At 46.0% G+C, this 16,023-nt stretch overlaps 1 protein-coding gene across 1 annotated transcript in view; it reads left to right on the top strand.

The window, feature by feature from the left end:
- Nucleotides 1-16,023, top strand: part of BTBD7 (BTB domain containing 7) — a 486,767-nt gene that overhangs the window by 387,879 nt on the left and 82,865 nt on the right. The window contains exon 9 of the mRNA XM_085626483.1: nt 14,700-14,878. Coding sequence (XP_085482609.1) covers nt 14,700-14,878 — 179 coding nt within the window. The remainder of the gene's footprint in view (nt 1-14,699; nt 14,879-16,023) is intronic.

The raw sequence follows: 16,023 nt of genomic DNA, 5'->3' as shown, positions 1-16,023 counted from the left end.
TGAATTTCGGAATCTGGGGAAGGAAGGTTCAGGGTGCCCCATAATACTAGATTTAGGGGCGTTACAGGTAGGTGAATCGCAGGGACCAATGGGTCCCTGTCCTGGTGTGGGTACACCCCCCTATCCTGCCTCTCTCCTGTGGGAGGGGGGCAGTAGCCTAGTCCTGATTGGGGAGGGCTTCCCATCTTCAAGATGGCGAGAGCCCGGAGATGTGCTTCACCTCGCCTCCCCCACCTGAGGGGTGGGGTTGGCAGGCTGGCGCATCCCCTGTCCTTATTTGGGGTTTCCGGCCAAGCTTCCTGCCAGAGTGGGGGTTTGCGGTGGCCTGGGGAAGCTCACAGAGGCAGCAAGCCTTTGAAGCTTCCCCCTGCCCATCCTGGGGGAGGAGATTTAGCACCTCGCCCAGGATGTGCATTGTTGCTGGCCCAGGAGAGCTGGGGCTCTCCTACCCAGGGGTCCAGCAACATGTCTGCTGTGTGGCAGCCTAGACAGCCTCAGAACAGACGTGGATTGTAGGTTAGGTTTTAGGGGGCATCTCTAAGATGCCTTCTGGGGTGCTTGGTACATTAAATCCCACACTGGCATCAGTGTGGGTTTAATGTGCTGAGAAGTTTGAGGTCATGTTGAGTAAAATTAGTTCTTTTGGATGCCTTGACTTTAATCTTGAAGAGGTCATTTTTCACTAAATTCTCAAGCATCAAGTATTTTATGAGAAGTTGGTGCTTGAAATGTAGATTTCTTTTTGAATTCAGGATCTTTCCTCTCCATTTCAGTGTTGGGTAATGTAGCGAAGAAATAACGTAAGCGTAGGCTTCTCATAAATTTGAATAAAGCTATTTCGTTCTCCAGCATTGTAGTGTGATAAGTTGGTACAAATCCTAATCCTTGGTTTAAGCTTGTACTATTCCAAGATGGCCCCTATAAGTGCTGCCTTTAGTAGTCCTTTCTTTGTTGCACACCGCGTTTGAATTCTTAAACACGCTGTTTTTGGCGTGTTGTGAAAGAACCAACTCTAAAATTGAGCGATGTTGGGTTGACACGTTTTGGACTGGAATACTATAATAGAAGCACATTCGGTGTATCTGAAGGTAAAAAAGTGTCATGTTTCTGATATACACTTTTGAATTAGGCTCAGCGTTAAGGTGGTCATGATGATTTCCCGTTTGTTTCAGGATCTTAAGTTGAGGCAATTGTGTAACGTTCCATTAGTAAGCCGGTTTTATGCAAGAAGCCTGGTTCGACGCGTCATTGTTTTTTTCGGTGTTCTGTTTCTATGTATTTTCAGCGGGTGTCACTTGGGCTTTTTTGGACATTGTGAGGTCTTTACTGTGATCATATGCACCGGGTGCTAGCGCGGATAGGATATCGGTTGATCTTTTACTTTTCTCGCGTTCACGGGTGGTTTCTCGTTTTTATTTCACCACGGAGGTCTGATTTTCTTACTTTTTTCGTGAAAAAACAGTTATAACTTCATCAATCTGTGATGGTCTAAATAAAATTCTGCGCTGTCATACACTTCATGTTGATTTATTAATTATAAGAATTGAAATGTAAACCTTTTATAATGTTCCCCTGCGCATTACATGGAGACATTGTATTAAAAGTGTATTGTTTGTATGATTTACAGATTTTTATCCCCTGATGAAGGGCCGATGGGGCCCGAAATGCATTGGGCATGCTAGTAGAAGGGCATCACAAGAAATGGATTTCATCGACATTATATATTGATACAAAGATATTATGCCTCAAGAAAATATCTGTGATTACAACGGATTAAAATCTACAATATGAAGCAATCAACATATTTTGCTTGTTTTGTATGAAGCTTTATGTTATGAATGTTTTGATTTATATTTGAGTTCATTCAGTCATGTTTTTAGATTATGGTTTAAAAATGTTAGAGCAACAGCTATAAGGATACAGTGCGCAGAGGTCAAGTTGAAACACTGGATATAATTTGTTGTTGATTTATGACTTGTTTAGGCAGCACGACAGCCTTTGCAGCACGCCGTTTCTTAAAAGAGACACACAAAAAGTATATATGAGTTAAATTAATTGAAAAGAGGAGCACTCCTGAATTAAACACAGGGATGTGTGCCATGTCGACTTTGTTTTGTCTTGTACCCAGTCACCCAGCCTGCAAGGGCAGTGTGTGTGTGTGTGTGTGTGTGTGTGTAAGGGTACAGGGCCTCTAAGGGTGGCACAGTGAGTGCTGCAGCCCTTCGAGGCCTTCCCTGGTCACAAGGCCCTGGGTACCTAGGGTACCATTTACCAGGGGCTGACATGTGGCCAGGGTTTGCCAATTTGGGTTTTGTGTTTTAGGGAAGGAACATAGGCCCTGGGCACCTGATTGGCAGGAGTCCAGGGCACACTCAGTCAAAGTACATTCAGCAAAAAGTGGGGGCATACCATGCAAGAAAGATGGCACTTTCTCACACAACACCCCCCCAAACAAAAGGTGAATGAGACTAACCTTGCCCTATGGAGTCTTCATTGTCTAAGTGGAAGAACCTGGAAAGTCCATCTGCATTGGCATGGGCAGTCCCTGGTCTGTGTTCCACTTCAAAGTCCATTCCCTGTAGGGAGATGGACCACGTTAGTAGTTTTGGATCTTCCCCTTTCATCTGCATTAGCCATCTGAGAGGTCTTTGGTCAGTTTGAACCAGTAAGTGAGTACCAAACAAGTATGACCTCAACTTCTTCAGGGACCAAACCACAGCAAAGGCCTCCCTCTCCATGGCACTCCAACGCTGCTCTCTTTGGAGTAGCCTCCTGCTTATAAAAGCAACAGGTTGGTCTTGGCCTTCATCATTGGTCTGCAATAGGACCGCTCCTATCCCTAGCTCAGAGGCATCAGTCTGCACTAAAAACTGCTTGGCATAATCTGGAGCTTTTAGAATTGGTGCTGAACACATTGCTTCTTTCAGGGTGTCAAAAGCCTTTTGGCAACTAACTGTCCAGTTAACCTTCTTGGGCATCTTCTTGGAGGTGAGTTCTATGAGGGGAGGGGGGGTCACAATGGACCCATATCCCTTCACAAACCTCCTGTAGTACCCAGTCAAGCCAAGGAATACCCTGACTTGGGTCTGGGTTGTTGGAGCTATCCAGTCCATGATGGCCTGGATCTTGGATTGTAAGGGTTGTACTTGGCCTCCACCTACAAGGTGGCCCAAGTACACCACAGTGCCCTGCCCTATCTGGCATTTGGATGCCTTGATAGTGAGACCTGCATTTTGCAGAGCCTCTAAAACCTTCCCAAGGTGGATCAAGTGATCCTGCCAGGTGGAGCTAAAGACAGCAATATCATCAAGATAAGCTGCACTAAAGGATTCCAGCCCAGCCAGGACATGGTTCACCAACCTCTGGAAGGTGACAGGGGCATTCTTTAGCCCAAAGGGCATTACAGTAAACTGATAATGCCCATCAGGGGTGGAGAATGCTGTCTTTTCTTTTGCTCCTGGGGCCATGCCAATCTGCCAGTACCCTGCAGTTAAGTCAAAGGTACTGAGGAATTGGGCTGCCCCTAATCTATCTATCCGCTCATCTGCTCTTGGAATAGGGTGAGCATCTGTCTTGGTGACAGAGTTGAGCCCTCTATAGTCCACACAGAACCTCATCTCTCTCTTTTCACCTTGTTGATGAGGTTTGGGGACCAGAACCACTGGGCTAGCTCAGGGGCTCTCAGAGGGTTCAATGACCCCCAACGCCAGCATTTTGCTGACCTCAGCTTTGATGCTTTCCTTGACTTGGTCTGACTGTCGATAGATTTTGTTCTTGACAGGTGCACTGTCACCAGTGTCCACATCATGGGTACACCAGTTTGTCAGACCAGGGGTCAGGGAAAAGAGGCTAGCATACTGTTGCAAGACTTTCTTGCAGTCAGTCTGCTGTTGGGCAGAGAGGGTGTCTGAAAAGATCACACCATCTACTGAACCATTTTGTGGTCTGTAGGAGAGTAGGTCAGGGAGAGGTTCACTCTCTGCTTCCTGCTCCTCATCAGTCACCATCAGCATGGTGATGTCAGCCCTGTCATTGTAGAGCTTAAGGCGATTCACATGGATAACCCTTTTGGGTGTCCAGCTAGTGCCCAGGTCAACTAAATAGGTGACCTCACTCTTTCTTTCTAGGATAGGGTAAGGGCCACTCCATTTATCTTGGAGGGCCCTTGGTGCCACTGGCTCCAAAACCCACACCTGTTGCCCAGGTTGAAATTCAACCAGTGCAGCTTTTTGGTCATACCAGTGCTTCTGGAGCTCCTGGCTGGCCTCAAGGGTCTTGGATGCTTTCTCCATGTACTCAGCCATTCTGGACCTTAGGCCAAGCACATAGTCCACTATGTCTTGATTGGGCTCTTGAAGAGGCCTCTCCCAGCCCTCGTTTACAAGACAAAGTGGTCCCCTTACAGGATGACCAAACAGAAGTTCAAAGTGTGAGAACCCTACTCCCTTCTGTGGTACTTCCCTATAAGCGAAAAGCAGGCATGGTAACAGGACATCCCATCCCCTTTTGAGTTTTTCAGGGAGACCCATGATCATACCTTTCAATGTCATGTTGAATCTCTCAACAAGGCCATTGGTGTGTGGGTGGTAGGGTGTAGTAAACTTGTACTGCACTCCACACTCCTTCCACATGTGTGTCAGGTAAGCAGACATGAAGTTGGAACCTCTGTCTGAAACCACCTCCTTAGGAAACCCTACCCTGGTGAAGACACCCAGGAGGGCCTTGGCTACTGCAGGAGCTGTAGTAGTCCTAAGTGGAATTGCTTCAGGGTACCGAGTAGCATGATCCACTACTACTAGAATACATTTGTTCCCTGAGGCTGTGGGAGGTTCAAGTAGACCCACAATGTCCACTCCTACCCTTTCAAAGGGTACCCCCACCACTGGTAGTGGGATGAGGGGGGCCTTTGGGTGGCCACCTGTCTTGCCACTGGCTTGACCGGTAACACAGGAGCTGACAAACCCCTTCACCTTTTGGTGCATCTGGGGCCAGTAAAAGTGACTCACTAGCCTTTCCCAAGTTTTGGATTGCCCCAGATGTCCAGCTAGGAGGATGTCATGAGCCAAGGTTAGGAGGAACTCCCTGTATTTCTGTGGCACTACCACCCTCCTGGTGGCTCCAGGAGTGGGGTTTCTTGCCTCAGCATACAGTAATCCCTCTTCCCAATAAGCTCTGTGGGTACCACTGACATCTCCCTTTGCTTCTGAAACAGCTTGCTGCCTCAGGCTTTCAAGAGTGGGACAGTCTCGCTGACCCTGGCACAGCTCTTCCTTAGAGGGTCCCCCTGGGCCCAAGAGTTCAACCTGGTAAGGGTCAAGCTCCATGGGCTCAGTTCCCTCAGCGGTATCCAAATCCTATCCTTTTGGAGAGGGGTGCTGAATGTTTTGCTGTACAGCAGCTGGTTCCCCAGTCTTCTTACCTTTTCTCTTGGCTGGGCCATTATTTCAGGCTCAAGACCTACTTTTTTTTCACTCTTCCTCTTGCTCTATGCTCTGGTTTGCACACACACCAATTCAGGGATGCCCAGCATGGCTGCATGGGCCTTTAGCTCAACCTCCGCCCAGGCTGAGGTTTCCAGATAATTTCCAAGCAGACATGCATCTGGCAACTTTGGAGAGACCACTACCTGGTTCAGGCCAGTAACGCCCCTCCCCTCTCTCCCCCCAAGCCTAATGTCACTATGGCCATGGGATGACTAGTGGTGACACTGTCAGCGATGATGACTGGGTAAGACTTCCCAGTCAAATATTGCTCAGGGGAAACCAGTGTCTCTTTCACCATATTGACACTGGCACCTGTATCCCTCAGCGCTTCCACCCTAGTTCCATTCACCCAAGGGTACTGTAAACATTTCTTCAAGTTGGGTGGCCACACAGCTACAGTGGCAAACACCTCTTCTTCCAGGGAGACTAGACTTGCTTCAGTGTGTTCCCAGATTTGCTCAGGGTACACTTCTGATCCCATCTGTATACTTGCTGCCCCAGGAGTAGCTGTACTGGGTGCCTTAGGGGCTTTGTTGTGGGGGCAAGATTTATCTACAGTTAGGTGTCCTGACCTTTTACAGTTATTACACCAGGCCTTTAAGGGATCAACGTTCTTCCCCCCCCCCTATAGGGTTGAGGCACATAGGGAGTAGTTGGGGTCCCACCCACCTGAACAGGTTTTTGGGCCCCTTTGGAAGACTCAGACTTTTTTATCTTGGGGATTCTCAACACCTTTCCCCTGGGGAGGCTTTGTGACCACCTTCTTCTGGTCACCCCCAGTGGCTGTCCTTGTCACCCTAGTCTTGACCCAGTGGTCTGCCTTCTTTCCCAATTCTTGGGGAGAAATTAGACCTATGTCTACCAAATGCTGATGCAATTTTAATTTGTGCAGTTACTTAATATATGTTCCTTCATGAATAAATTGTACAACCCAGTAAAATCCTGCACACCATGTCCAGCTAACCAACCATCCAGTGTCTTTACTGAGAAGTCTACAAAGTCAATCCAGGACTGGGTCTGGGTTTCGTGAGCCCCCCTGAATCTAATTCTATACCTCAGTAGTGAGTCCAAATCCCTCAATCAGAGCTTGAGGTCATAGGATCCTGCTTCTGGCCCAGAGAGGGTCAGAAGCCTGTCTCTGCAGTTACCAGAGAACAGTTCCCACAGGTGTGCCCCCAAGAGGTTTCTTTACTCTTCTGATTTCACAAGCCCTCTCAAAGGTTATGAACCATTTGGTGATGTAATCACCTTCCTCAAATTTAGGGACAATCCCTTTGGGGATTTTAGGATCAGAAGTTTTCTCCCTATCCTTGTTTTTATTATTGCTGCCACCATTGATGGGTGCTAAACCCATCTCTCTCCTTTCTTTTTCTAGAACCTGGACTCTAGCTCTAATCTTTTGGGAAGCCTTACAAGGCTGTCCTCTTCACTGGTGGGTCCCCCAGTGATCTCTCTGGTACCAGTCACCTTTGTAATCTCTAGGTCCCCAGATGCTAATTCTTGGCCCTCTCCTTCCTAGGGAATAGTGTGGGGGGTTATTATCCACCTCCTCTTCTTCCCCTTCCTCATCTGACTTACCATCAACATGTTCAGATGGGTGGTCCTTAGCATACTCAGCCAAGAGCTCCTGGAGCCCTAGTTTGGTTGGATGCAGGCCCATTGATATATTTTTAAGTTTGCATAGGGACCTCAATTCCTTGAAAGACAAGTGTAAGTAAGGTGTGAGGTCGAGCTCCTCCACCAGGTCCATGTTATTATTTTCACTAATAGCTGGGTTTGTTTGAGTCATTCTAACCTAACAGTTCTAATCCTTTACCCTGACTATAGTGACTTTTATTTTTCTAAAATTCTAATGGGACTTAAGCAAGGCCCTAGCAAGACTTTTAATACTTTTGGAAAAGACCAATCTGATTTCTGAAGGCAATTTTAAGAGTTCTGGTGTGTGATCAGATGGTAACCAAGTAGTCCAACAAATGCAAGTTTGTATCCCACCGCTGATCCACCAATGTGAGAAAGTGGCTCTGTATATACTGTTCCCAAATAGGTACAGGGTGTGCAGAGTCCACAGTCCCCAGAGGTTTGGCAGAGGCTAAAGTTAGATATAACCTTACTCTCTCAAGTGGTAGCTTGGTCGAGCAGTAAGGCAGTATCAGAGGACAGTGTAAAGCATTTGTTGCACACACTCACCAGCAAATGGTCTCACACACTCAATAACTGAACTCTAGGCCAATGGTGTGTGTGTGTATATGTATATATATGTATATATATATATATATATATATATATATATATATATATATATATATATATATACATACATACATATACTTGTTTTATTTTAGAACCAACAATAGGTATTAAAATATATTTTCTCAGAATGAGATGTTTTATATAAATACTTTTGCAATATGCAATTGGCTTTTGTAGAAAGTTACAAGTGGTTGCAATAGGCAACACAGTTTTAAACACAATAATGCATTGAGTTCAATGGAAGTTTCAAGTTATTTGCAATAATTACTTTTTGGATTACTTTTGGAATTCCAGGACTGGATTCTATATTCATTCCTGGGACAGTACTTAGAAACAAGTGATAAAAGTCGACTTAATTACTGTGAAGATTTTTAGACCACATTTTGCTATTTTAAAAGTTGACACTTAGAAAATATTTCATAGAAAACAGTCAATGATTCCCTATGGCAGAAAATTCAAGTTGTAGGTATAGTATGTTCTCGTTACTTTTGTAACCCAGTACTGGGTGCCTAGACTCAGTACTGGGACCTTTATCCAAAACAGGTTAGTAATTACGTTTTCAGAAATTATACAATTGTTAAAGAATATTTAAAGTTTGCAGAAATTGACACTTGGAAAAAGTTTCACCGAAAAAACAGTCAATGATTTCCTATGATTCAGTGCTGTGCACCAAGATCCAGCACTGGGAGCTCACCTAATAGCAGGTGAGTTTTTTCGTTTTCGTTACTCGGCTGATTTTTGGTGAATATTTTAAGTTTTGAAAAGTCCACACTTAGAAGAAATTTCAGGAAAAACCAGTCAATGTTACCCTATGGAGAAAATTGAGTTATCGGTTTAAAGGTAAGTACTCGACTGGCAGAGTTAAGGTTCTGGGCATAGACTCGGGGGTCTCCCAGGGTCAGGTAGGTACAGTTGGTTCACCCTCAGCGGCACAAGGGCGGCCGGGTGCAGAGAGAGTTAGGCCCAATGTTATCCTATGAGAGGTAGGGGGGCCTTGGTTGGTGGCTGCTGACTAGCAGGCAACACGGCTTGGGGAGCTGGGCTCCTGGTCACTTACTCAGGGCAAGTGGGGAAGTAGGTAGGTGTAGAGGTTGCACTGCCAGGGCCACTCGGGCGGCTGGGTGCAGGGTGCTTTTGAACCTTCGGGCGCTCAATTGATTTCAATGGGAAAGCTCCGGTTTAGAAAGACTGCAAGCTCGGGGACGAAGATTCTTCAGGTGCCACCACCACTTCGAGAGGTAAGTTTTGTAGTTGGTGGATAGGTAGGTACCACAGGATTGGGCACAGGGGGCCGTGGGGCGCCGGGTGCAGGGGTGCCTTTTGGTGTCGGGAAATTTTACCCTCTGTTGATCGCGGTTGGGTGGGGCACCTGGTTCTGAGGTGGAAGGCTTCTTCAGGAGTGTCGAGGGAGGTCTTTGGGTGCCGGACTCGGGGTTCTCAGTCGACGTGGGGTTGTCCTCGTGGTCTTTGTTCACTCCGGCGCAGGCCAGGCTTGGCGGGTGCAGAGTGTGCTGGGTTCGCGGTTCCGGGCTGCTGCCAGGGATTAGAAGTAGATTTCTCAGTCTTCAGTGTTGCCATTATGGTGCTGTGGAGTTCGTGTTTGGCGAGCTCTCGGCACCATGTACTCTTAAATGGCAGCACTGCACTTACAGTGCCCAGGAATGGACCTGGGTTCTGTAGGAGCACAGGGCTCCTGCTCCTGTGCCCACACCACTGGCATAGGGCACCCAGCTAGATGGGTGGCTGATGTATGCCTTGGCAGTGTAGGTGGTGGGCATGGCACACAGGGATGTGCCATGTCGACTCTTTGTTGTTCTTGTACCCAGACATCCAGCCTGCAAGGGCAGCGTGTGTGTGTAAGGGTACAGGGCCTCTAAGGGTGGCACAATGAGTGCTGCAGCCCTTAGAGGCCTTCCCTGTTCACAAGGCCCTGGGTACCTAGGGTACCATTTACCAGGGGCTGACATGTGGCCAGGGTTTGCCAATTTGGGTTTTGTGTTTAGGGAAGGAACATAGGCCCTGGGCACCTGACTGGCAGGAGTCCAGGGCACACTCAGTCAAAGTACATTCAGCAATTCTGCAAAAAGTGGGGGCATACCATGCAGGAAAGATGGCACTTTCTCACACCCTCTACCAGAGCAGGATTTGTTGCTGGGCTCCTGAGAGTGCTAGCCCTCACTCCTGGGGGTCAGAAACTAGTCTGTGGTGGCAGGCCGGTCAGGACCAGTCAGCCAGCACACTAGTAGTTGGTAGTTTTTCAGGGGGGACTTCTAAGGTGCCCTCTGGGTGCATGTATTAATAAATAAATCACTGGAATCGGTGTGGGCTTATTAATACAAGATGTTTGATACCAAACATCTTTGGTTTCAGTGAAGCAGTCATGTAGCTGGGGAACCCTTTCACCAGTGTCCAGCATATGTATTTAAAATGGCTTCCCTTGTCACATGTACCTGCAGTAATTTAGCTGGCCATCACAGGGGCAGATCTGTTCTTGCAGATACGTCCACACGTGTGAATAGTGCACCCTGCCTTAGGGCTGTAAGGCCAGCTGTAGGGGTGACTTACATATACTGTATGCAGTGTCTGTAGGCACAGCACACAGGGATGTGTGCCATGTTGTGTTTTCACTTTTGTCTGCACCTAGAGATACAGCCTGCAATGGCACTCCGCATTAGTTAGGTGAGGGGTTCTTAGGGTGGCACAATACATGCTGCATCCCTTAGGGACTCTTTGGGACCCCTGCCCTCCGTACCTTGAGTACCATTTACTAAGGACTTTCAGGGGTGCCAAAGATCCTGCCAATTGGGGGAACAATTTTACAGTCTTAGGAAAGAGATTTGGCACTGGGGACCTAATTAGCAGAAACCCAGTGCACTTCCAATTCAAAATGTTGGGGTGCGTATGTCAAAATGGGGCACTTTCCTACACTGCCAAAGCTACTAACAATCTCACTTCTCAACTTCCTCCTATACCTAGCCCCATCAAATTCCTACTCTATATTTTTGCTGAGCTTGTTGAACAGATATCAACACCGTACTTACAGAATCTGTCACCAAACAAGACAGAGCAAGCATCACTAACACACACCAACACACCCTGGGTTAACTAACATTGAAAACCTAGCTCAGATTCCTCCCCCTCAGGACACCTGCAGACAAGGAAAATGCATACCTACTGAAGGTTCTCCTCAAGACACCGACACCAGAGCCATACAAGCCACAATAACAAACAAAACACTGAAGAACCCTCGGAGCTACTGGAACTGTTGCATGTTCACCTTTGCTGCCATATGGCAACCCAAACAAGTTAACCTAATCTTTAAACGAGTTCAAGTGATTCCTGTAGCTCAGAACTACTATCTACTAGACCAAAGCCAAATGAGACCATTTAACCTTCTGGTCACACTGACAATTACATATCATGCATCCTGATCAACTCAAGATACTTGTGGAAATATTGCCTCCACATACACAATCTATTCAGTGACTCCAGCCAGACCTCAGTTTCATCATTGAGACCTGAGCAGGAGACAATGACACATCCATTCTACATGAAGCTGTTACCAGTGGAAACTTAACCATGCACAGGAATCGATCAATCAATAGATATGGTGGGAGATTCGCTTTAGTGTGCAAAATATTACTAGAAGAGACTACCATGATCAAATACCATTCAACACCGTAGTATGAGTCCCTTACTCATTCACTGTTCACTAGTTAGGGCTTTCACTGCAGTATTCCTCCTAAACTATGACCAACTCCCACAAAAACAAACATTTGTGTACACCTTCTTGGAGTCTTTATAGGATATCTTAATTGCCCACCATAATCCTAGGAATTTTACTAGGCCTCAACACTCTGTTTGACAAACCTGTCCTCCCCCATGCCACAGGCCTTCTCACTAACCTTGAAGCACTCAGTTTACATCTGGTCATAGATCCACACATAATGAGGGCCTTATCATTAATTTGATCAGTCAGAGGCAAACAGGCCCTTGACCAGACCATAGACCTCTTAAGATTGACAATTTCCAGTCAGAATTATTGATGATATGACCACTTAGTACCTGATATCTGTCAGCCTATACCGTCTCAGGTCTTTGACCAAGTGGCACCCCTGAAGCTTCAAATCGAAGGCAGTCATGACAGAAGACTCGCAGGCAAAATCTGAAACTAGCATACAGGAAGGAAATTTAGAATCCTAGAAAAACATTTTAGGAAATAATGCTACCTGAAAGAAATCTGGTACGGAAGCTAAACAGAATATACAAAGCAGCATTTAAAAACACAAATCTCACTACTCCATAAGTATCTCAGACACCCCCAACTAGATAAAGGAACTAGCTGCTTGAATCACTCTGAAGAGTTATGCAATAATGTTGCGGAACACCCGAGAAAAAAGGCAATGATTTTGAGACCCTCTTACCATAAGTCAGTAAGCTCATCACTCAACCAAATATTGACCACATTAGCATTCATCTATGATTCTTTAAACCACTTTCCGTAAAAGAAATAAGGGAACTATTAACATCACTGGAGTATCTGCTGACCTCTACCTCTAAATATGTTCAAGCTGGTTCTCGAAGCAGCTTCTGCTGCTTTTCTGGCCAGAGTGATCAAGTATCGTCAGGCAAATACCCAAGGTAATTAACAACATCATACATTAAACATATTCAGAAGAAGAAAGGACTAGAACTCAAAGAACTACAGACCCATATTAAACAAATTATTTCTAGGTAAACCTCCTGAGAAACATCCTTTCCGACCAATAGACTTCTCACTGATCTGAAAGAGGTAGAGAATCGATATTAATTGAAATGTGTTGACATCCGGAGCAAAGTAGACTCTAGCAGAGTAGCTGCATTGCTCTTCCTTGACATCTTATCTTGCTAATGTGGTGGACCACTCATTTCTGCTCCAAAGACCAAATGACACGATACTGCAATGCGGGCAACTACCCTATAATGGATTCAATCGTACGTCACACAACTCTTATGTCACTGCTTCCATTTGCTTCAGCACCTTGCTTCTTGCAAAAGGTGTGTCCTGCAAAGCTCAGTGATTCACCCCATTTCCGTCATTGCATTCTTAACCCTAGCTTGAGCTTATCTCCCTTAAACGTATTTGTTACAGCTATGTCCAAGACAGCAAGGTTATTCTTTTGGGAGCCTATAAAAACGTAGAACATGTGGCCCCACCCAATGCCTGCTGACTGTATCCGACCATGTTACAAGAACATCTGAAATGAAGTCTCTTAAGAGTTAAGTTAACTTTTGAAACGTGGACAACGTATGGTCCAACTGGGGTTTGACGTAAGGCGATTGGACACATCAAGAGAAGTAATAAACTTGGAACTCATTAGGTAGTTTAAACTATCACTTGAAACTTACATGCACAATGTGACAAATTGTATCTTTTCACTGTTGGAGCATTAACCCCTTCGCCGCGGCGCTGGGGGGGGGTTTGGGGGCAGTTGCGGGTCCGCTGTGCTCGTGACGGAACCACTCCGTCACGGTTGAGCTGTGCTCATGATGGAGTGGTTCCGTCACGTCTCCGCCCACTGCGCTAATCGCCTGCACAGGCAGGGAATTAGCGCCGCGTGGGCGGAGCGGCCGCCAACGGCCGCAGCATGACGGAACCACTCCGTCATGAGCACAGCACAACCGTGGCTCATGACTGAGTGGTTCCGTCATGAGCGGGGAAGGAGTCAAGGGAGAGCTTCCCCTACCTGACTTTTCCACTTGGTTTACCGGCCTCACTTGCTTTAGTGGTGTCACACCGGGACAAAGCTAATACATGGGGCTTACTATGCTCTTGCTCAGCAAATTCCAACTAACACAAAATGCTGCTGCCAGATGCTTTCTTAGGCTGAACCAACAAGGCCACAGCACCCATTCCCTCAAAGTTACGTTGTCGGTTGAAGAATATCCTTCAAAGTGGTCTGCCTTTTGCATGGGACTATCTGATCCAGATTCAAACGTTTCTCCCAAAATAGGAACATTAGATCAATGGAACCGCTGGTAATCATCCCTCCGTAGACAAAACCCAAATAGGTGGCAACTCCTCTCGACCAATATGTTTGTAACACCTTACCAAGAAAATACCAGTAATCGGCAACCACCTAGACTTGAAAAAAATTAGTAAAATCTTTGCTGTTTCCTCTATCATGTCTGAACATATCAATAATAATGAGATCAAGTTTATTGACTTGGCATTCGTTGATTTAAAAAAACATGCCTAAATTGCCATCCAGCGCTGGAGCTAGGCACTGCTGCTCTATTCACACAGTGCTACTGGACTGGGCTGGAAATATATGGAGGATCCCGATCAGATCCTAGAATTCCGTTTCACCCAATATAGAATTATCATATGTGGACTACACATGGCTGCCTCATTTTATTTGGTTTCCTCATTTTATATCAATCTGCACACAAAGATGCTAGTTTCCATATTGTTTGTGTGACTGCTTCTATGCTTGCAGGGCTCCGTACCATCCATACTTATGCAATGCACCAATTGTACCCTGGCTCCGATTTTCAAGCCTTGCACCCCTTTTTCCACTAGATAGGCTACGCCACAACCAACACACGTTCAACCATACACCACCCAGAGCCCCAACACCTCGATGAAAATTGTAACTCTGTGACCTTGCCAGAGTTCTGAAGTGCTATATAAATACGCATAACTAAGTAGAATGTTACTCTGCAACCAAAAAGTACATTAGGTATGAAAATGTGTGTATATATGTATGTGTATGTATATATATATATATGTATATATATATATATATATATATATATAATGTGCATACAATTATTTCAATGTTGGCAAGCCTTCTATGTGCAGTCAGCACTGAAGTGCATTCCCATAATGGAAACCTACAATTATATTTCGATCCACCAAAAGGCTTTCTGACTTTTTCTGACTTTTTTTAATGTATTATTTTTACTTTTTTTTTCTTTCTGCAGTTCCTCATCTTAGTGTTGTCAAAGAGATGGTCAAGCGTTTGCTGGAACTTCGGCACACAGAGCAAGTGCAAAGAGCATATGCTCTTAACTGTGGAGAGGGAGCCACTGTCAGCTACGAAATTCAGATTCGTGTGTTGCGAGAGTTTTCTCTCTCTGACGCTGCTGCTGAACTTCTGCAGGTAAATACTGGATTGATTAGAACAAAACATTGCTCTGAAACTGGACCTATTATACAGCAGAGGAGATACAAAATGGCATGCACTTTAATTCGTTGGGACCGTTTCCTGTGGTGCCATGTGCATTGCAAGTTCGTGTACAACGACTTAGCTGGCTTGTGTCTCTCTGCACAATCTGATACAAGATAGTGAAGGGCTGTCCATTGTTCACAAGTTTAAGGAGACTGTTGCGCATTTCTTGAAATTAAAAAAAAAAGGGGCTGGTATCTAAAATTACTGAAACACCATTAGGAAACCAAACTGTGTTTTTTTTTTATATTTAACCACACATGATTTTAAATATGGGGCGCTCAATGTTAATTTCGAAACATTTTCTTTCCGATCACCTTTTAGAGGTATTATGTAAAGAAATTATAAATTGAATCCTTGTTTAAGGTTGAGCCCGGTCATCCATCTAAGGAGTTGGTGTTCTCGATAGGCTAATCAACTGCAACTCAAGTATCTGAAAGAGACACATTCGTGATAGATTCCTTACCTCAGAATATCCCCAGGTGACAGACTGGATCCGGAAAGTTTTTGTCAGCAGTAGCCCTGCGCGTCGGTAGGTGTCGTCATGCTGCTCCACGTACGTCGCTGGCGTCGTAGCTGCCGAGATGACGTCGTCGGAGCTACTTAGATGCGGCCACATGCGCTGACGTCTGTTCTTTCTTTTTCCACGCCAGCAAGCGCAGATCCGAGAGAGCGGTACTCCTAGTAATATTTGACTTGGTTTCTGAGTCTTGTTTTGTCGAAATCGACTTCTGGTGCAGTAGGGATGCCCGGGTTCAAGTCCTGTAGGGACTGCCATCGGAAGATGTTGGTGGCGGATACGCATGACGTGTGTCTCTTCTGATTGGGGCACACCCATTACCCCAAGACGTGCCGCGATTGTCGGGCCATGGCACGAAGGCCTTGTGGGAGCGTTCCCGAAAGTTGTTGGAGGCCCGGCAATCGGTTCCGTGCCACTCAAGGTCCCGCTCCCGTGGGAGGCCGAGGGACCGGCCGCAGAGCCGACACCATCGTTCTTCGGAATCTGGGACAGGTAAGGCGAGGCGCCATAAAAAGTCAAAGAAGCGGTGTCTCTTCGTCTACCCCTCACCGGTCGCGGT

Source organism: Triturus cristatus, chromosome 9 (assembly GCF_964204655.1).
Source record: "Triturus cristatus chromosome 9, aTriCri1.1, whole genome shotgun sequence".
Taxonomy (NCBI): Eukaryota; Metazoa; Chordata; class Amphibia; order Caudata; family Salamandridae; genus Triturus; species Triturus cristatus.
The sequence above is the reverse complement of the archived record's forward strand: the minus strand, read 5'-3'. Positions and strand labels throughout refer to the sequence as shown.